Below are 15,598 nucleotides of genomic sequence, written 5' to 3' on the forward strand. Positions count from 1 at the left end.
GTGTCTCAACGGTAAAACAATAAAAATAAAAAAATAAAGTAAAAAAGGCTTTCCAGAAGCATGGAAAGACATTTCTTCTTCAGATTAGTATGGTTGTTTTGGGTATTTTTTCAGGCAGGGTCTTGCTCTGTTGCCCAGGCTGGAGTGCAGTGGTGAGACCACGGCTCCCTACAGCAGTGACCTTCTGGGGTCAAGCAATCCTCTCTCCTCAGCCTCCAGAGTAGCTGGGACTACAGGCACAGGCCACCATGCCTGGCTAAATTTTTTATTTTTTGTAGAGATGGGGTCTCCCTATGTTGGCCAGGCTGGGCTCAAACTCCCGGCCTCAAATGATCCATCTGCCTCAGCCTCCCAAAGTGTTGGGATTAAGGCCTGAGCCACCATGCCTGGCCCGCACCCAGTGAATCTTAATATATCCTTATCCCAGGCCCAACACAAGGTTTCCTAAGTGAATACAATGAACAAATGAACTACCAATCCTGAGTACTTTGCAGCCACCGAAGAAGAAACTTAAACTCAGTTTCCAACCCCAGGAGGAGCTAGCTGGCTTCCCTTGGGCATCAGACACTGGAGAAGGACACCCAAATGCCTCTGAGGCCTCAACCAAAAAGCCTTACTAATGCTGAGACAAGAGGCAGTTCCACGCAGTGGTAGACACACAGAAGCTCTGCAGTCTCCCCCGGGTCCTCATCCCAACTCCACCATCCACTTGCTCTGTGACCTCAGGCATGCCCCTTACCCTCTCTGAGCCTACTTCCTCATCCATTAAATGTACATCATAATGAAGACTTCCAAATTGCACGCAGCTACATAGTGCCCGCATTAGCTGGCCATGTCAAGGACTGTGGGGATGTACGACCTGCTCATGTGAAACTGATTCATGCTCCAAGATGCTGGCCCAGGACAGCGAGGCTTCCTGACAAGGCTGGAGGGGTTTGTCTCTCGAGCCCAGTGACAGCAACTGCTGCACATGTCACACCTCCTGGTGGGGCCTCAGATTTCCAATAAGTGCTGAGAAGAAAACTCATCAGCCACAGATTGAGCTTCCAAAACGGGGTCCTCTACAGCTCTTTTGTTTTTTTGAGACAGACTCTCGCTTTGTCGCCCAGGCTGGAGTGCAGTGGTGCAATCTCGGCTCACTGCAACCTCCACCTCCCAGGTTCAAGCAATTCTTCTGCCTCAGCCTCCCAAGTAGCTGGGACTACAGGTATATGCCACCCCCCTGGCTAATTTTCCTTTTTTTTTTTTTTTTTTTCAGTAGAGACAGGGCTTCACCATGTTGGCCAGGTTGGTCTTGAACTCATGACTTCAAGTGATCTGCCCACCTCAGCCTTCCAGCGTTAGGATTACAGGTGTGAGCCACCCCGCCCACCCTATGCAGCTCTTAATGGTGGCCTCTGCTTGGACACCCTACATAGGCTTTTGTGGACTGAGACCCCAGAAACCCCCTCCCAGCGCCCACCCAAATGCTCAGAGCAATCTGCACAGAGCCATGGTGAGCTGACCTGCACCCGTCACACTGAACAGGACCTGCCCGGCCCTCCTCGGCTGCCCAGCCCCAGACGCCACTCCTGCCCACCTTCACACCCTCCAGGAGTGCCTGGGGGTCCTCGATGCCCTCGGGGACACACTTCTTGTTCTCCGGGAGGGATTCCAGTTTCTCCACCAGAGCTTTCAGGCCCTTCAGTTCAAACTCGGTGAGATGGGTCCATTTGGCAGAGACCTCTGTGGCAGGAGAGCCGGTGGGGGTCTTGGGGTAGTCTACGGGCAATGTGGTGGACTTCACACTCTCCTCCGACTCGTTAGACAAAGTCCTTTTGAGGAATCGCAAGGCAGGTGCTTTGGGCTTCTTCCCAAGGGCCTCCTGGTCCTCGGAGGGCGTGCTGGTAGGTGAAGTGGAGCCATCGGTGGGCGGTTTGGGTGCCCTGTCCCTGCCCTCGCCCTCCTCGTCCTTCTCCTCCTCCTCCTGAGGCTGCTGATCACAGGCCTCCTCCTCCATCTCCAGCCAGGAATCCGAAGAGAAGCCGTCTATGCTGGGCTTCCTCGGGGCATCTGTGGGGGCAGGGTCACAAGAGAGACCTAGATGACGCCTAACTCCCTGCCAAGGTCTCTGGAACCTCCACTCGCCAAAAGTCCCCTTTACTCCAGAGATCCAGCTTCTCTAACAATCATAATGGTCAGGGCCTCCACCCTCTGGAAAGGCCGTGGGGGATGCAGGTTCAGATCCCCACCCTGCTGCTTCCCGGCTGTGTGCACCCACATGGGTTGCCCCGCCTCTCTGAACACTGGCACTTTATTTATTTATATAAAGACAGTCTTGCTCAGTCGCCCAGGCTGGACTGCAGTGGCATGATCTCAGCTCACTGCAACCTCTGCCTCCCAGGTTCAAGTGATCCTCTTGCTGGTGCACCCACCACACTCAGCTAGTTTTTTTTTAAGCTTTTTTTGTAGAGATGAGGTCTCACTATATTGCCCAGGCTGGTATCTGGCACTTTACTTTTTAATGTCTAAAAATAAGTCAAGGCTGGGTGCAGTGGCTCACGCCTGTAATCCCTACACTTTGGGGGGCCTAGGCGGGTGGATTGCTCGAGCCCAGGAGTTTGAGACCAGCCTGAGAAACACAGCAAAACCCCATCTCTACAAAAAATACACAAATTAGCTGGGTGTGATGATGTGCACCTGTAGTCCCAGCTACTTGGGAGGCTGAGATGGGAGGATCACTTGAGCCTGGGAGGTGGAGGTTGCAGTGAGCCATGAATGCACCACTGCACTCCAACCTGGGCGACAGAGCAAGGCCCTGTCTCAAAAAATAATAATAATACTAAAATAAAATAAAAATAAGTCTAAGAGAATATCTATTATATGATTCAACTCATGTGAAATGTCCCAGGCAGGGGACATCTATAGGGACAGAAAGTAGATGAGCAGTTGCCTAGGGCTGGGGAAGGGGCAGGGTGGGGAGATGAGACAACAGCTAAAGGGTATGAGTTTCTTTCTTTTCTTTTCTTTTTTTTTTTTTTTTTTGAGACAGTCTCGCTCTGTCACCCAGGCTGGAGTGCATTGGCGTGATCTCAGCTCACTGCAACCTCCATCTCCTGGGTTCAAGGGATTCTCCTGCCTCAGCCTCCCGAGTAGCTGGGATTACAGGTGCACCACCACGCCCGGCTAATTTTTGTGTTTTTTAGCAGAGACAGGGTTTTACCATGTTGGTCAGGTTGGTCTCGAACTCCTAACCTCAGGGGTCCACCTGCCTTGGCCTCCCAAAGTGCTAGGTATTTTTTTTTTTTTTTTGAGACAGAGTCTCACTTTGTTGGCCAGACTGGAGTGCAATGGCGCGATCTCGGCACACCGCGACCTCCGCCTCCCAGGTTCAAGTGATTCTCCTGCCTCAGCCTCCCGAGTACCTGGGATTACAGGCATGTGCCACCACACTGGACCAATTTCATATTTTTAGTAGAGACAAGGTGTCACCATGTTGGCCAGGCTGATCTCGAACTCCTGACCTCAAGTGATCCACACGCCTCAGCCTCTCAAAGTGCTGGGATTACAGACGTGAGCCACTGCGCCTGGTGGTGCTAGGATTACAGGCATGAGCCACTGTGCCCGGCCCTGGGTGATGAAAATGTGAAATTGACTGCAGCAGTGGCTGCATGTATCTGTGAATAGACTAAAAACCACTGGATTCTACACCCTAAATGGTGAATTGTGTGATACAAGAACTATATCCCAATAGGGCTGCTTAAAAAATATAAGGCAAAGGAAACATCCTCAGAAGGCCGTGGTGCGGAGTACACAGGTATCCCTGGGCACAGGCACTGGCACACAGCAGCTCTGGATGGAGGGGGTGTCTCCCTCACATTGCCCCTTCTCATTGGCAGATGGACTGGGAGAGCCAGAGGGAAAACAGTGGCAGGAAAACGTAAGGAAGATGTGGGTACTGATTACCCAAGCACCACCTTGAGATTGCCTCCTGTGCCTGCGAATGGAATATTCTTCTTCTGCCCTAAATATCCAAGTGAGAGAACCAACCCTCGGCTTCCTGGCCTGGGGACTGCAGACACTCAGAAAGCCTCTCGCTCTCCCCAGCCTCTGTCCCCGGGGGATCGTGGAGTTACTTCGATCATAGCGGCTCTCACGCTATTTCAGGATCATTTCCCTTCTCTCCTACCAGGCTGAGAGCTCCAGAAGGGCAGATTGTAGGGTTTCGGGACTTTCCAACCCCCAAATATCACATCATCAGGCGGGAATGAGGCTCGCGACAGACCTCACAGGCAAAGACTTCCCAGTGAAGGCCCCAGCAGAAACACTGGTTCCCCATCATACGCCCAGCCTGGAACCCCTGAATGTCATTAAGGGTGGGGCATAAGGGAAGGGATGGAAGAGGCTTATTGTAAAGGGGAAATAAAAAAAGAATCTAAAAATCCTAGAGGCTGCAGGAAGAATTGTGCAGACCCTCAAGGAGACGGACCACTCTCATCTTTCTAGCCCCTGGTTAAAAAAAAAAAAAGATGCTGTGTCTGAGATGCTGCAGACTCTACATCATCCAGGAAAACCCCTAAAGGACAACAGCTCAGACACAGCCGAGAGGAATCACGTTCTTCCTCTAGATTGCCGGTCGGGGCTTGCAGTCACAGCCAGATGCAACTTCAGTGCGGGCGTTTGTGAGTCAAGATTCAAGGGCAGAGCCGTGTTGGCGGGGATGATGTCCCTTTAAGTACTGGCAGCAGGGCAGGGCGCTGCAGCGGCTCCAAACACTCTCTCCTGCTCCTCCAAGCCCGCACCACCTGCCCTGGTCACCCCTCCTGCTGCCTCAAAGACGGCCTTGGGTTTTCGGAGACTGGCTGCATCTCACAGGACTGCTGTTACATAGATAAAAACCCAACCTCCAGTGCAGGAGGAAAAATCAGCTGGTGTCCACGGAAGAGCCAAAAGAACGAGGATTCTCTGCTCTGTGGGGTGATCCCGTTTTAGCAGCCAAGCCCGGGGTAGCCCCAACCTGCATCTGCACAGCCATGGGCTGGAGGCCACACACGTGACTCTTTTGGGGATCTGAGTTCATTTTCTTGGACTCTGTATTCCAGGTGGGAAACTGACAAGAATGGCTTCCCCTAAGGAGTTCCTAGGATTCTGCCCAATACACTGATTCAACGAATCCCCAGAACACAGGGAATGTCTCCAGGCCCCACTGAGAAAATGATTTCTGCCCCAGCTGTGCAGCCGAGGCCGTGGGCTCCCTCCGGTTCACTCACCAATAAGCATCGACTCCCTCTGGTATTCCTGAGTGAGGTGGGAGCGCTGGGTCACACAGTACACGTATCTCTCCAGGACATACCAGCACATCTCATAGTAGAAGGGGTAACGGAATTTGGGCTGCACCTGAAAGCAAAGACGCAGGCAGGCAGAGGTCAGTTTCCAGAGGGCGAAGGGGGAAGGAGGGAGACAAGTGCGGGGCAGGCTCCCTGCGGGTGAGGGTCACTGTCATCATCTTAGCGAGAGCATGGATGGTCGGGGAGAAATGGTGGGGTGCTGGAAGGGAGATGCCGGCAGCATGCACAAATGAGGCGGAGGACGAGGCCCGCATGAGCGCCTCATCTCAAAGGTCCCTGAGCTGCACGCCCCAGAGGTTGGATGGGGGCCACTTGGTGCTCCTGTGAGATGCAGAAAAACGGAATTCTCCCCTGACCTGCCTGCAGAGAGTGTGAGCAACTGCAGGTGGGAGCCACTGCCTGATTCTAGCTACAACAGACATAGATTCCTCCTTGTTTCTGAAAATTCCTGCACAGATTCTGTTGTTCCTCCCTCCTGCTTGAAAACCAGAAATCAACTCCCAAGCCTTATCCATTTGCAGACAGGTTATGGAGCCTCCTCCTGCTCGTTGGGAGGGAGGCCAGGCCAGCGGACCAATGAGAGTGAGGGGGTGTGGCCTCCCCTACCTCCAGAGGTGTGGCCTTGCAGGGGTCCACCTCCTGCTCCTCCCCACACCCGCCTGGCACTGCCCAGCCTGCACAGCCACAAGGGCTCCCTCTGACTCAGGTATGACCTGAGACCAGCGTGATACTGAGCTGAGGGAGACACACCGGGTCTGGAGCAGGAGATCCCTTTGTCCCACCTCTGTCACCCAGGCTGGAGTGCAGTGGCACGATCATAGCTCACTCAGCCTCGACCTCCTGGGCTCAAGCGACTTCTCCTGCCTCAGCCCTGTGAGTAGCTGGGACTACAGGGGCGCACCACCACGCCTGGCTGGGTTTTTTTGTATTTTTTGTAGAGATGGGGTTTGCCATGTTGCTGGTTGGCTGTTTATCATAGAAGAGGAAGTAAAGGTGGAGACAGCTTTGTGTACTAGAACTGTCAAAAGGCCTGAGCCCCGGGAGATTCCACGGGGGGGTAGTTCAGGGTCTGTACAGACGAGATGTCACCGAAAGATGGGAAGGAAACAACGCCACTGATGGACCCAACACAAGGATGGAAAGAGGTCCCTGACACCCACACAGGGCCTCTCCTACAGAGGCCACACGATGGTCTCACACGCCCACACTCACACCTTGCTCCTTGGCTCTCTTGCCAAGAGAGTGTCTGCGGGGCCAGAGAGCCCTCCTCCCCTCCCTGATCCTATGCAAACTCAGGGAGTTGGATGGTGAACAATTACACCCCCCACCTTCCAATCACACTCTCCCACCTTCCAATCACGCTCCTCCCACCTTCCAATTACACCCCCCACCTTCCAATCACACTCTCCCACCTTCCAATCACACTCCTCCCACCTTCCAATTACACCCCCCACCTTCCAATCACACTCCTCCCACCTTCCAATTACACCCCCCACCTTCCAATTACACCCCCCACCTTCCAATCACACTCCTCCCACCTTCCAATCACACTCCTCCCACCTTCCAATCACACCCCCCCACCTTCCAATCACACCCCCCACCTTCCAATCACACTCCTCCCACCTTCCAATTACACTCCCCCACCTTCCAATCACACTCCTCCCACCTTCCAATCACACCCCCCACCTTCCAATCACACCCCCCACCTTCCAATCACACTCCTCCCACCTTCCAATCACACTCCTCCCACCTTCCAATCACACTCCTCCCACCTTCCAATCACACCCCCCACCTTCCAATCACACCCTCCCACCTTCCAATCACACTCCTCCCACCTTCCAATCACACTCCTCCCACCTTCCAATTACACCCCCCACCTTCCAATCACACTCCTCCCACCTTCCAATTACACCCCCCACCTTCCAATCACACTCTCCCACCTTCCAATTACACTCCCCCACCTTCCAATCACACTCTCCCACCTTCCAATTACACCCCCCCACCTTCCAATTACACCCTCCCACCTTCCAATCACACTCCTCTGCCCCAATATCTTCACTCCTCTAATCACACTCTCCCATCCCCCCATTCACACTCTCCTAACCCCCATCACACTCCCCATCCTCCTATTCACACTCCCCACCCTCCTATTCACACTCCCCACCTGCCAATCACACTCCCCACCCGCCAATCACACTTCCCACACCCCCATCACACTCCCCATCCCCTCTAATCACACTCCCCACCCTCCTATTCACACTCCCCACCCTCCTATTCACACTCCCCACCTGCCAGTCACACTCCCCACACCCCCATCACACTCCCCACCCTCCTATTCACACTCCCCACCCGCCAATCACACTCCCCACCCTCCTATTCACACTCCCCACACCTCCATCACACTCCCCACCCCAGTCACACTCCCCACCCTCCTATTCACACTCCCCACACCTCCATCACACTCCCCACCCCAGTCACACTCCCCACCCTCCTATTCACACTCCCCACACCTCCATCACAATCCCCACCCCCAGTCACACTCCCCACACCATTACACTCCCCACCCCCTCTAATCACACACTCCATCCCCTCTAATAACACTCCCCATCCTCTCTAATCACACTCCCCACCCCCTCTAATCACAATCCCCATCCCCTCTAATCACACTCCCCACCCCCTCTAATCACAATCCCCATCCCCTCTAATCACACTCCCCACCCCCCCAACCACACTCCCCACCCCCCAATCACACTCCGCATCCCCTCTAATTACACTCCCCACCCCCTCTAATCACTCCCCATCCCCTCTAATCACACTCCCCACCCCCCCAACCACACTCCCCACCCCCTCTAATCACACTCCGCATCCCCTCTAATCACACTCCCCACCCCCTCTAATCACATTCCCCACCCCCAATCACACTCCCCACCCCCCTAATCACACTCCCCACCCCCTCTAATCACACCCCCACCCCATCACATACCCCACTCCCTCTAATCACACTCCCCATCCCCCAATCACACTCTCCATCCTGCTAATCACACTCCCATCCCCCTAATCACACTTCCCACCCCTAATCACACTCCCCACTCCCTAATCACACTCCCATCCCCCTCTAATCACACTCCCCACCCCCCAATCACATTCCCCACCCCCCAATCACACTCCCCATCCCCTTAATCACACCTCCCACCCCCTCTATTCACACTCCCCACCCACCAATCACACTCCCCATCCCCTTAATCACACCTCCCACCCCCTCTAATCACACTCCCCCAATCACTCTCCATCACCTCTAATGACACTCCCCACCCCCAATCACACTCCCCATCCCCCAGTCACATGCCCGTTCCCCTAACACTTCACACCCCCCAATCACACTCTCCACCCCCAGTCACACTCCCCACCCCACACTCCCCACCCCCAATCACACTCCCCATCCCCTCTAATCACACTCCCCATCCCCTCTAATCACACTCCCCACCCCCAATCACTCCCCACCCCCTAATCACACTCCCCATCCCCTAATCACACTCCCCACTCCCTCTAATCACACTCCCCACCCCAATCACTCCCCACCCCCTCTAATCACACTCCCCACCCCAATCACTCCCCACCCCCTCTAATCACACTCCCCACCCCCAACCACACTCTGTCACCCCCTAAGCACACTCTCCCACCCTCCCCGAATCACACTTGCCCACCCCCACTGCCCTGCTCTCTGCTGACAATAAACAGGTGACATTCCCCATCTGGGACAAAGACAACTAGAAGCAGACCTCGGTTCTCCTTTTGCCCTAAAATGCTATTTTCCTGCATTTCTCAAAGTGCCCGTCTGGAAAAGGCCCAAAGCGTCTCTGAGAGTCCTGGCTCTCACTCAGCTACTGGCCTCGAGGCCTCCTCCCACTGCGGGGCCTCCTGTCTCCGCCTGCACACTGGGTGCTGGGCTCTGCCTGCCTCTGATGGATGGAATGCTTTGGAATGGGATCATGGCCACCACATGCTCTTCAGCCCCTGGGGGGATGCACGGAGTGGGGACCATCATCTAGCGGTTTCCTTGGCTCCAGCTCCTTTCCTGAGAACCCCAGTTTCAGTGCTGGGAGAATAGTCATCTTTTCTCATAGTTACCAGATTGGTGCCCTCTGGAGTTTAAAAAAGAGGGGCTCCTAGGCATGAAGCAAACCTTGATTTCCTATGAAGAAGGGTTTAGGGGACCTCAGCCCCACCTCTATTCAAGAGAAAGGGATGAAAGATTTTGGAACAAATTACCAATACTTAAAAAGCAAGCTGAGGACAGACAGACCTTATCTACATTTCCTGACATGAGACTTGATTGGTAAAACTCTGAAGTCAGTTTTGACTTTTCAAATCTTTTTGACACCTTCCGAGCCACTCGGCTCGGACACCATGACTACCTGGGAATCTTTCTAAATTAGGGGAAAAAAATTGGGGGGCTGCATTTCAGGAGGGAAAGATAAGTCTCCCTTCTTTGTTGCTGAACCCAAGGGAAACCAGCTGGGTGAAAACAAATGCTGATGAAGGAATTCAAATTTATTTTTTTTATGTATTATTTTTTTTTTCCAAGAGAGGACTGCGGGAAACAAAAATTTGCAAAGAATTGACTTACAAACAGGTTGTCGCCTTCCACCCTTCGCCTTCAAAAGGTTTCAGCCACATGCCTGGGGACATTAAACATATGGTTGCTCAACATTATTTGTTGACAGACTCGGAGCCTCACCAAATTGAGTTAACCAACGTCAGTCCAAAACAAAAGGCAAGGCAGTCACAAGGCATGCAACGCTCCCAGCCTGCAGGTCATCGTCTACCAGAGGACCTCAGGGCCCACTCAGTGGCACCTGGCCTCAGCCCTTCCTCGGAGGTCCAAGTCATCTTCAAGCTGAGTGACCTCAGGAGATGACAACAAAAGGTTTCTCGGGTGTATCTAGAACTCCCAGGTCTCAAGGACTTGAAAAAGTCAAAATGTGAGAGTGGGTGGAAGTGTCCTACAATTTGTTTTTCTCCTGGAAAAAAAAAAAAAATCAATGGAAAAAAAAAAAAAGTCCAATGGTAGGGGGAAGGGGAGAGGGGAGGTAAATTATTTGCAATTTCCAAATAGATTCAGTGGCTGTGAGGGAATGGGGTGTGTTGGCATTACCTTTTCTGGGAAGGCTGCTTTCACTAGAGCCATTGGTGGGGGGAAAGATAAATAAAAGATAAATATAAGAGAGAGGGCAGTTTAATGATCATTTGGACCATACCTATTCCTTATCAACCTAACTGAAGTTAAAAGAATGTAGTGATGATCGAGATGTTGTCTTAAGTATCAAACGCACAACATATCCACTCGTTGCTGTCACTCTTCCATCACTCTTCACGGCTTCAGGATGAGGGGAAGGGGAGATTTCATCTACAAGGGTTGGGGAATGGAAATCCACCAGTCCCCAAATGCCTGTATCTGTGCCACCTCATGGGCAGTGACATTGCAGGATGGGGTCACCTATCATCTCGCCAGAAAAATTTAAATGGTGAGGGTAAGACACAGCTTCCTAGGGAACCCTGGGGTTCCCTAGTTTAGATAGGAGTCCCCACCTTGGGCCACAAAGGCAAATTCTTTTTCTTTTTTTTTTTTTTTGAGATGGAGTCTTGCTCTGTCGCCCAGGCTGGAGTGCAGTGGCTCAATCTAAGCACACTGTGACCTCTGCCTCCTGGATTCAAGCAATTCTCCTGCCTCAACCTCCCGATTAGCTAGGACTACAGGCATGCACCACCGTGCCTGGCTAATTTTTGTATTTTTTTTAGTAGAGATTGGGTTTCACCATGTTGGCCAGGCCGGTCTCGAAATCCTGACCTCAGATCATCTGCCGGCCTTGGCCTCCCAAAGTGCTGGGATTACAGGCGTGAGCCACCAGCACCTGGCCAGGCAAATTCTTTTTCTAAGACAAAGCCACACCACGGAGCTTGGAGACTGATGGTTCCCTCTGTCCCACCTCCTGCATTTTGTTTCCAGGCAAAGCCATGTTTTAGGACTCTTAAAACATTTTTTTTTTTTTTTTGGAGATGGAGTTTTGCTCTTGTTGCCCAGGCTGGAGTGCAGTGGTGCGATCTCAGCTCACTGCAACCTTTGCCTCCCGGGTTCAAGTGATTCTCCTGCCTCAGCCTCCTGAGTAGCTGGGATTACAGGCACACACCACCACGCCCGGCTAATTTTTGTATTTTTAGTAGAGACGGGGTTTCACCATGTTGGTCAGGCTGGTCTCGAACTCCTGACCTCAGATCATCCGCCCGCCTTGGCCTCCCAAAGTGCTGGGATAACAGGCATAAGCCAGCATGCACAGCCTTTAAAACACTATTTTTAAATGGCCATAACCTTCTTAAGAAAGCTGTCAGGGCTGTAAAGAATGAAGCTGTAGTGAGCTGACAAAGAGCCCTGGCATCTTATCTGGTTCCAGAACTCTCTCCCCAGTGCCTTTTGTATGCCTTGGCTCCTAAGGCATAAACAATTGGGCCTCGTAGCCAAGCCCCTCTCCCAAGACCAGAAATCAAAGCAGATTAACAGCCTGCCGCTGCTCCCAGCCCAGTCAGCCCCAAGCCCCCACTGCCAGCCTGCTTCGGTGAAACCAGATGGGGTGCCCACTCAGGGGAAGGGACAGTAGGCCTCGGTGGGGGAGGGGACCTGCCATTCTCAATGAGGACGTGATATTCCACATGAGTTCAGTGTGATGCTCAGGGGTCCGGCCAGCACCCTGCCAATCGTCGTAGGTGGGGGAGGGGAGCTGGGCTCCTAAGGGAACCATGGGGCCCAAATCCACTGAGTTTACAGTTGAATTCCCGGGGGACGGGGTGGTTCTCCAGCAAGTTGCCACAGCCTTTAGAAATCTCAGCCTGACTCCGGTTTTCAGGAATTGCCTGGAAAGTCATGGGCCTGACTTCTACTAGATTTCTCCGTCTCTATTCCACACATCTGCTCGTGCACAAACTGGCCTGTACTCCAGGACAGGCCAAAGAACAGTTGGCCGAAGCCCCAGACAGCATTGACCCAGACTGTGAGATGACCACTTGTATCCAAACAGTGCCTTTCTCCTGAACAGCATGGAGCGGCTCCTCCAGAGCAGGGTGGGGGCTGGCCTTCCCCAGGTGGGACAGGGATGGTGGGCCACAGAGAGGTGAGGGGAGAAAGTCCACAAAATAAGGGTCTCCCATGGGGCCCCAGCCCAGACCCGAGTCTCTGCAGATCTAGGCATCACGTGTCAATCTGCAGAGGCACACATGCCTCGCAACATCTGACCACCGAACACAGCTCCAGGTGGTATCCAGGAAACCCCCAGACAAGGGCCCCCAATGCCGGGACTGTTCAATGTTCAGATACAAAGGTGGCAGCTAATACTTTGCTCATGTATGTGATTTTGTGCAAACCAATGCCTGAAAACAAGACCAGGAGAGACAGGGGCTTGGTACACAGCAGGTGCCCTTGTGACACCTCTCCTTAGATCTATGCAGAGCAACACCTCGCTGGGGCAAAAAGCCATCTCAGAGGCAAATCCCAAGAAGAAATGGTGTGGTCTGGCTACAGAATGGAATATTATTCAGCCATGAAAAAGAATGAAGCTCTGGCACATGCTACAATGTGGATGAACCTGGAAATCATTATGCTACGTGAAAGAAACCAGACACAAAAGGCCACATGTTGAATGACTCCATTTGCATCAAATGTCCAGAATAGGCAAATCCACAGAGATAGAAAATAGATTAGGGCTAGCCAGGGGAAAGCCAGGGAGACACAGGAAGTGACTGCTTGTGGGTACAAGGTTTCTTTGTGGGGTGATGAAAATGTTCTGGAATTAGTGGTGATGATGACACAATCTTGTAAAGATACTAAAATCACTGAATTGTACACTTTGAATGGTAAATTTTAGGGTATATGAATTACATCTCAATTTAAATAAAAGAAAATGAATATTTGAATAGCTATGTTGAAAAAACAGGAACAAGTAGAACAGGAAATGGGCCTTTTTTGCCCCAAGTCTCCGGGGTTTTTTTTGTTTGTCTGTTTGTTTGTTTTTTAGTATGAGACAGGTCTGGCTCTGTCGCCCAGGATGGAGTGCAGTGGTGTGATCTCGGTTCACTGCAACCTCCGCCTCCCGGGCTCAAACCACCCTCCCACCAAAGCCTCCCAAGTAGCTGGGACTACAGGCTTACACCACCACGCCCAGCTTTTTTGTATTTTTGGTAAAGACAGGGTTTCATCATGTTGGCCGGGCTGGTCTCAAACTCCTGACCTCACGTGATCCACCCACCTCAGCCTCCCAAAGTGCTGGGATTACAGGCGTGAGCCATTGCGCCCGGCCCCAAGTCTTCAGTTTTGACCCAGTTTGGGACCTGTCTTACGTGCCTGGGGACACGTGATCAAGTCATAGCACGAGAAAGGCTGTGGCAAGTTCAGGCCACTTGTCCTTTTCAGGGGACACTTGTGGAGTGAAGGACACACATCAGTTACCTAAGCCTCTGCCTTTGGTCATAGGACATGGGGTCAGTGAGGGAAACTTGACATCTGGGAAACTAGCACTGTCCCCATGAAGGGCAGAGAAAAGCCTCGGCCCCAGGAAACTAGACATGTCCCCAGCAGACATGGAGACTAGCTCAGAGACAGTACCCATGGGGACTCAGGCACTGGCTTCCTCAGGGCCTCTCCCCACTCAGATCTGGGGTCCCTGGGAGAACACATAGCCAGGACCCGACCTCAGACCAGGCCAGGCCCTTCCAAGGTCCACACCCATCCTCCAAACAGCAGCGACCAAATCCCCCTAATCCCTCACACCACTTACTCCACGTGAGAAGGAGGAAGAGGCAGGGTCCCTGAAATCTCACGGTGCTTTCTCAGAGACACTTCCTCTTCCACAAGGGGGTTTTGGCTGCCCCCAACCTGGAGGTGAACAGAAACTCCAGGGCCTCCGGGTGGGGCTCCTACAGGCATTCCCCTGCCACCTGCCCTGCAGAACCAGAACTGAAGCCAGCTTGAGAGGGGAAGCGGGAGGGAGAGGGGAACCGTGGAGGACTTCAGCATGACCTGTCCAACAGACTCAGCACCGGCATAGCTCAGGGGCCGGGCGCGCACGCGAGGAGAGAAGGGAACCTCCTTACCCGCGTCCTGTCCTCGATCTCGTAGATCCGCAGCTGCATGGGCACGTTAAAACTGTGCAGGATGTTTCCGCCGAACACCAAAGAGTCTACAGGGGTGTAGACGGCATGGATCCAACCTGGGGTGGGAAGAGCAAGGAGATGAGCTGCTGGCCCCTGTGGGCTCCCACACCTCACAAGGCTGCAGGGAGGGACAGCGAGCGTGCAGGAGGGCGCAGAGAGTGGAGAAGAGCAGCCAGGGCCTGGGGCAGCGGCGCCCAGCAATGCCTGCTGCAGAACGCCCAGGCCTGGGCCACCGAGAGGACTCAGACTTGCAGCCTCGAGCAGCCACTGCCTGGCTCAAGTCAGGAGCTGAGAAGCTGCAGATCAGTCCCCACTTCTTGAGGACCATGATGACAAAAGCTTCCTCCAGGGACCTGGCCGCAATGGCCAGCAGAGAGGCAGGCCCTTTCCCCACCTCCACGCGGGCCACGGAGCCTCGCCTCCCCTCCCAGGTGGCACATGTGTCCAGAGTCTTTCCTCACCATCCCAGAGGGGTCACAAAGGATGGCTCAGAACCATGATGCAGGAGTGACGTCTTGCCAGAGCTGCGGGACCCAAGCACTTTCCTCCGCCCAAGTCCAACTTCTTGGCATCAAACTCCACCCAGGCCCCTTTCCACGCGGTCTCCTTGGTCACACAACGCCTGCATGCCCCCCTCAGCTCTGCCCTCCACTCTGCCCCACAGGCTGCTGGTAAGTCTCTCCTGCAGCTTCTCACAGCTGGGAGCCGCAGTTTTTCATCTCTCCAGGCTCCCAGCCTGGAACCAGACACAGTCACCATCACAAGGGAAATGGAGGCAGGGCCAGGTATAGTGGTGCACCTCTGTGATCCCAGCAGTTTGGGAGGATGAGGCGGGAAGATCGCTTGAGCTCAGGAGTTTGAGATCAGCCCAGACAATATAGTAAGACCTCATCTCTAAAAAAAATTAAATAAATAGCAGGGCATGGTGGTGCACTCTGTGGTCCCAGCTACTCAGGAGGCTGAGGTGGGAGGATCACTCGAGCTCCAGAGGTTGAGGCTTCAGTGATCTGTGATCACACCCCTGTACTCCAGCCTGGGTAACAGAGCAAGACCATCTCAAAAAGAAAAAAAAA

At 53.2% G+C, this 15,598-nt stretch overlaps 1 protein-coding gene across 19 annotated transcripts in view; it reads right to left on the reverse strand.

Annotated features, from left to right (window-relative positions):
• The window catches only part of KDM2B (lysine demethylase 2B), a 159,243-nt gene that overhangs the window by 80,869 nt on the left and 62,776 nt on the right, over window positions 1–15,598 (reverse strand). For all 19 annotated transcript variants that reach the window (XM_063614629.1, XM_063614634.1, XM_063614630.1 and 16 more), the window contains 3 exons: window positions 14,466–14,581; window positions 5,250–5,376; window positions 1,580–2,052 (listed from right to left, as the gene is read on the reverse strand). In XM_063614629.1, coding sequence (XP_063470699.1) covers window positions 1,580–2,052; window positions 5,250–5,376; window positions 14,466–14,581 — 716 coding nt within the window. The remainder of the gene's footprint in view (window positions 1–1,579; window positions 2,053–5,249; window positions 5,377–14,465; window positions 14,582–15,598) is intronic.

This window comes from Symphalangus syndactylus, chromosome 13 (genome assembly GCF_028878055.3).
Source record: "Symphalangus syndactylus isolate Jambi chromosome 13, NHGRI_mSymSyn1-v2.1_pri, whole genome shotgun sequence".
NCBI lineage: Eukaryota > Metazoa > Chordata > Mammalia > Primates > Hylobatidae > Symphalangus > Symphalangus syndactylus.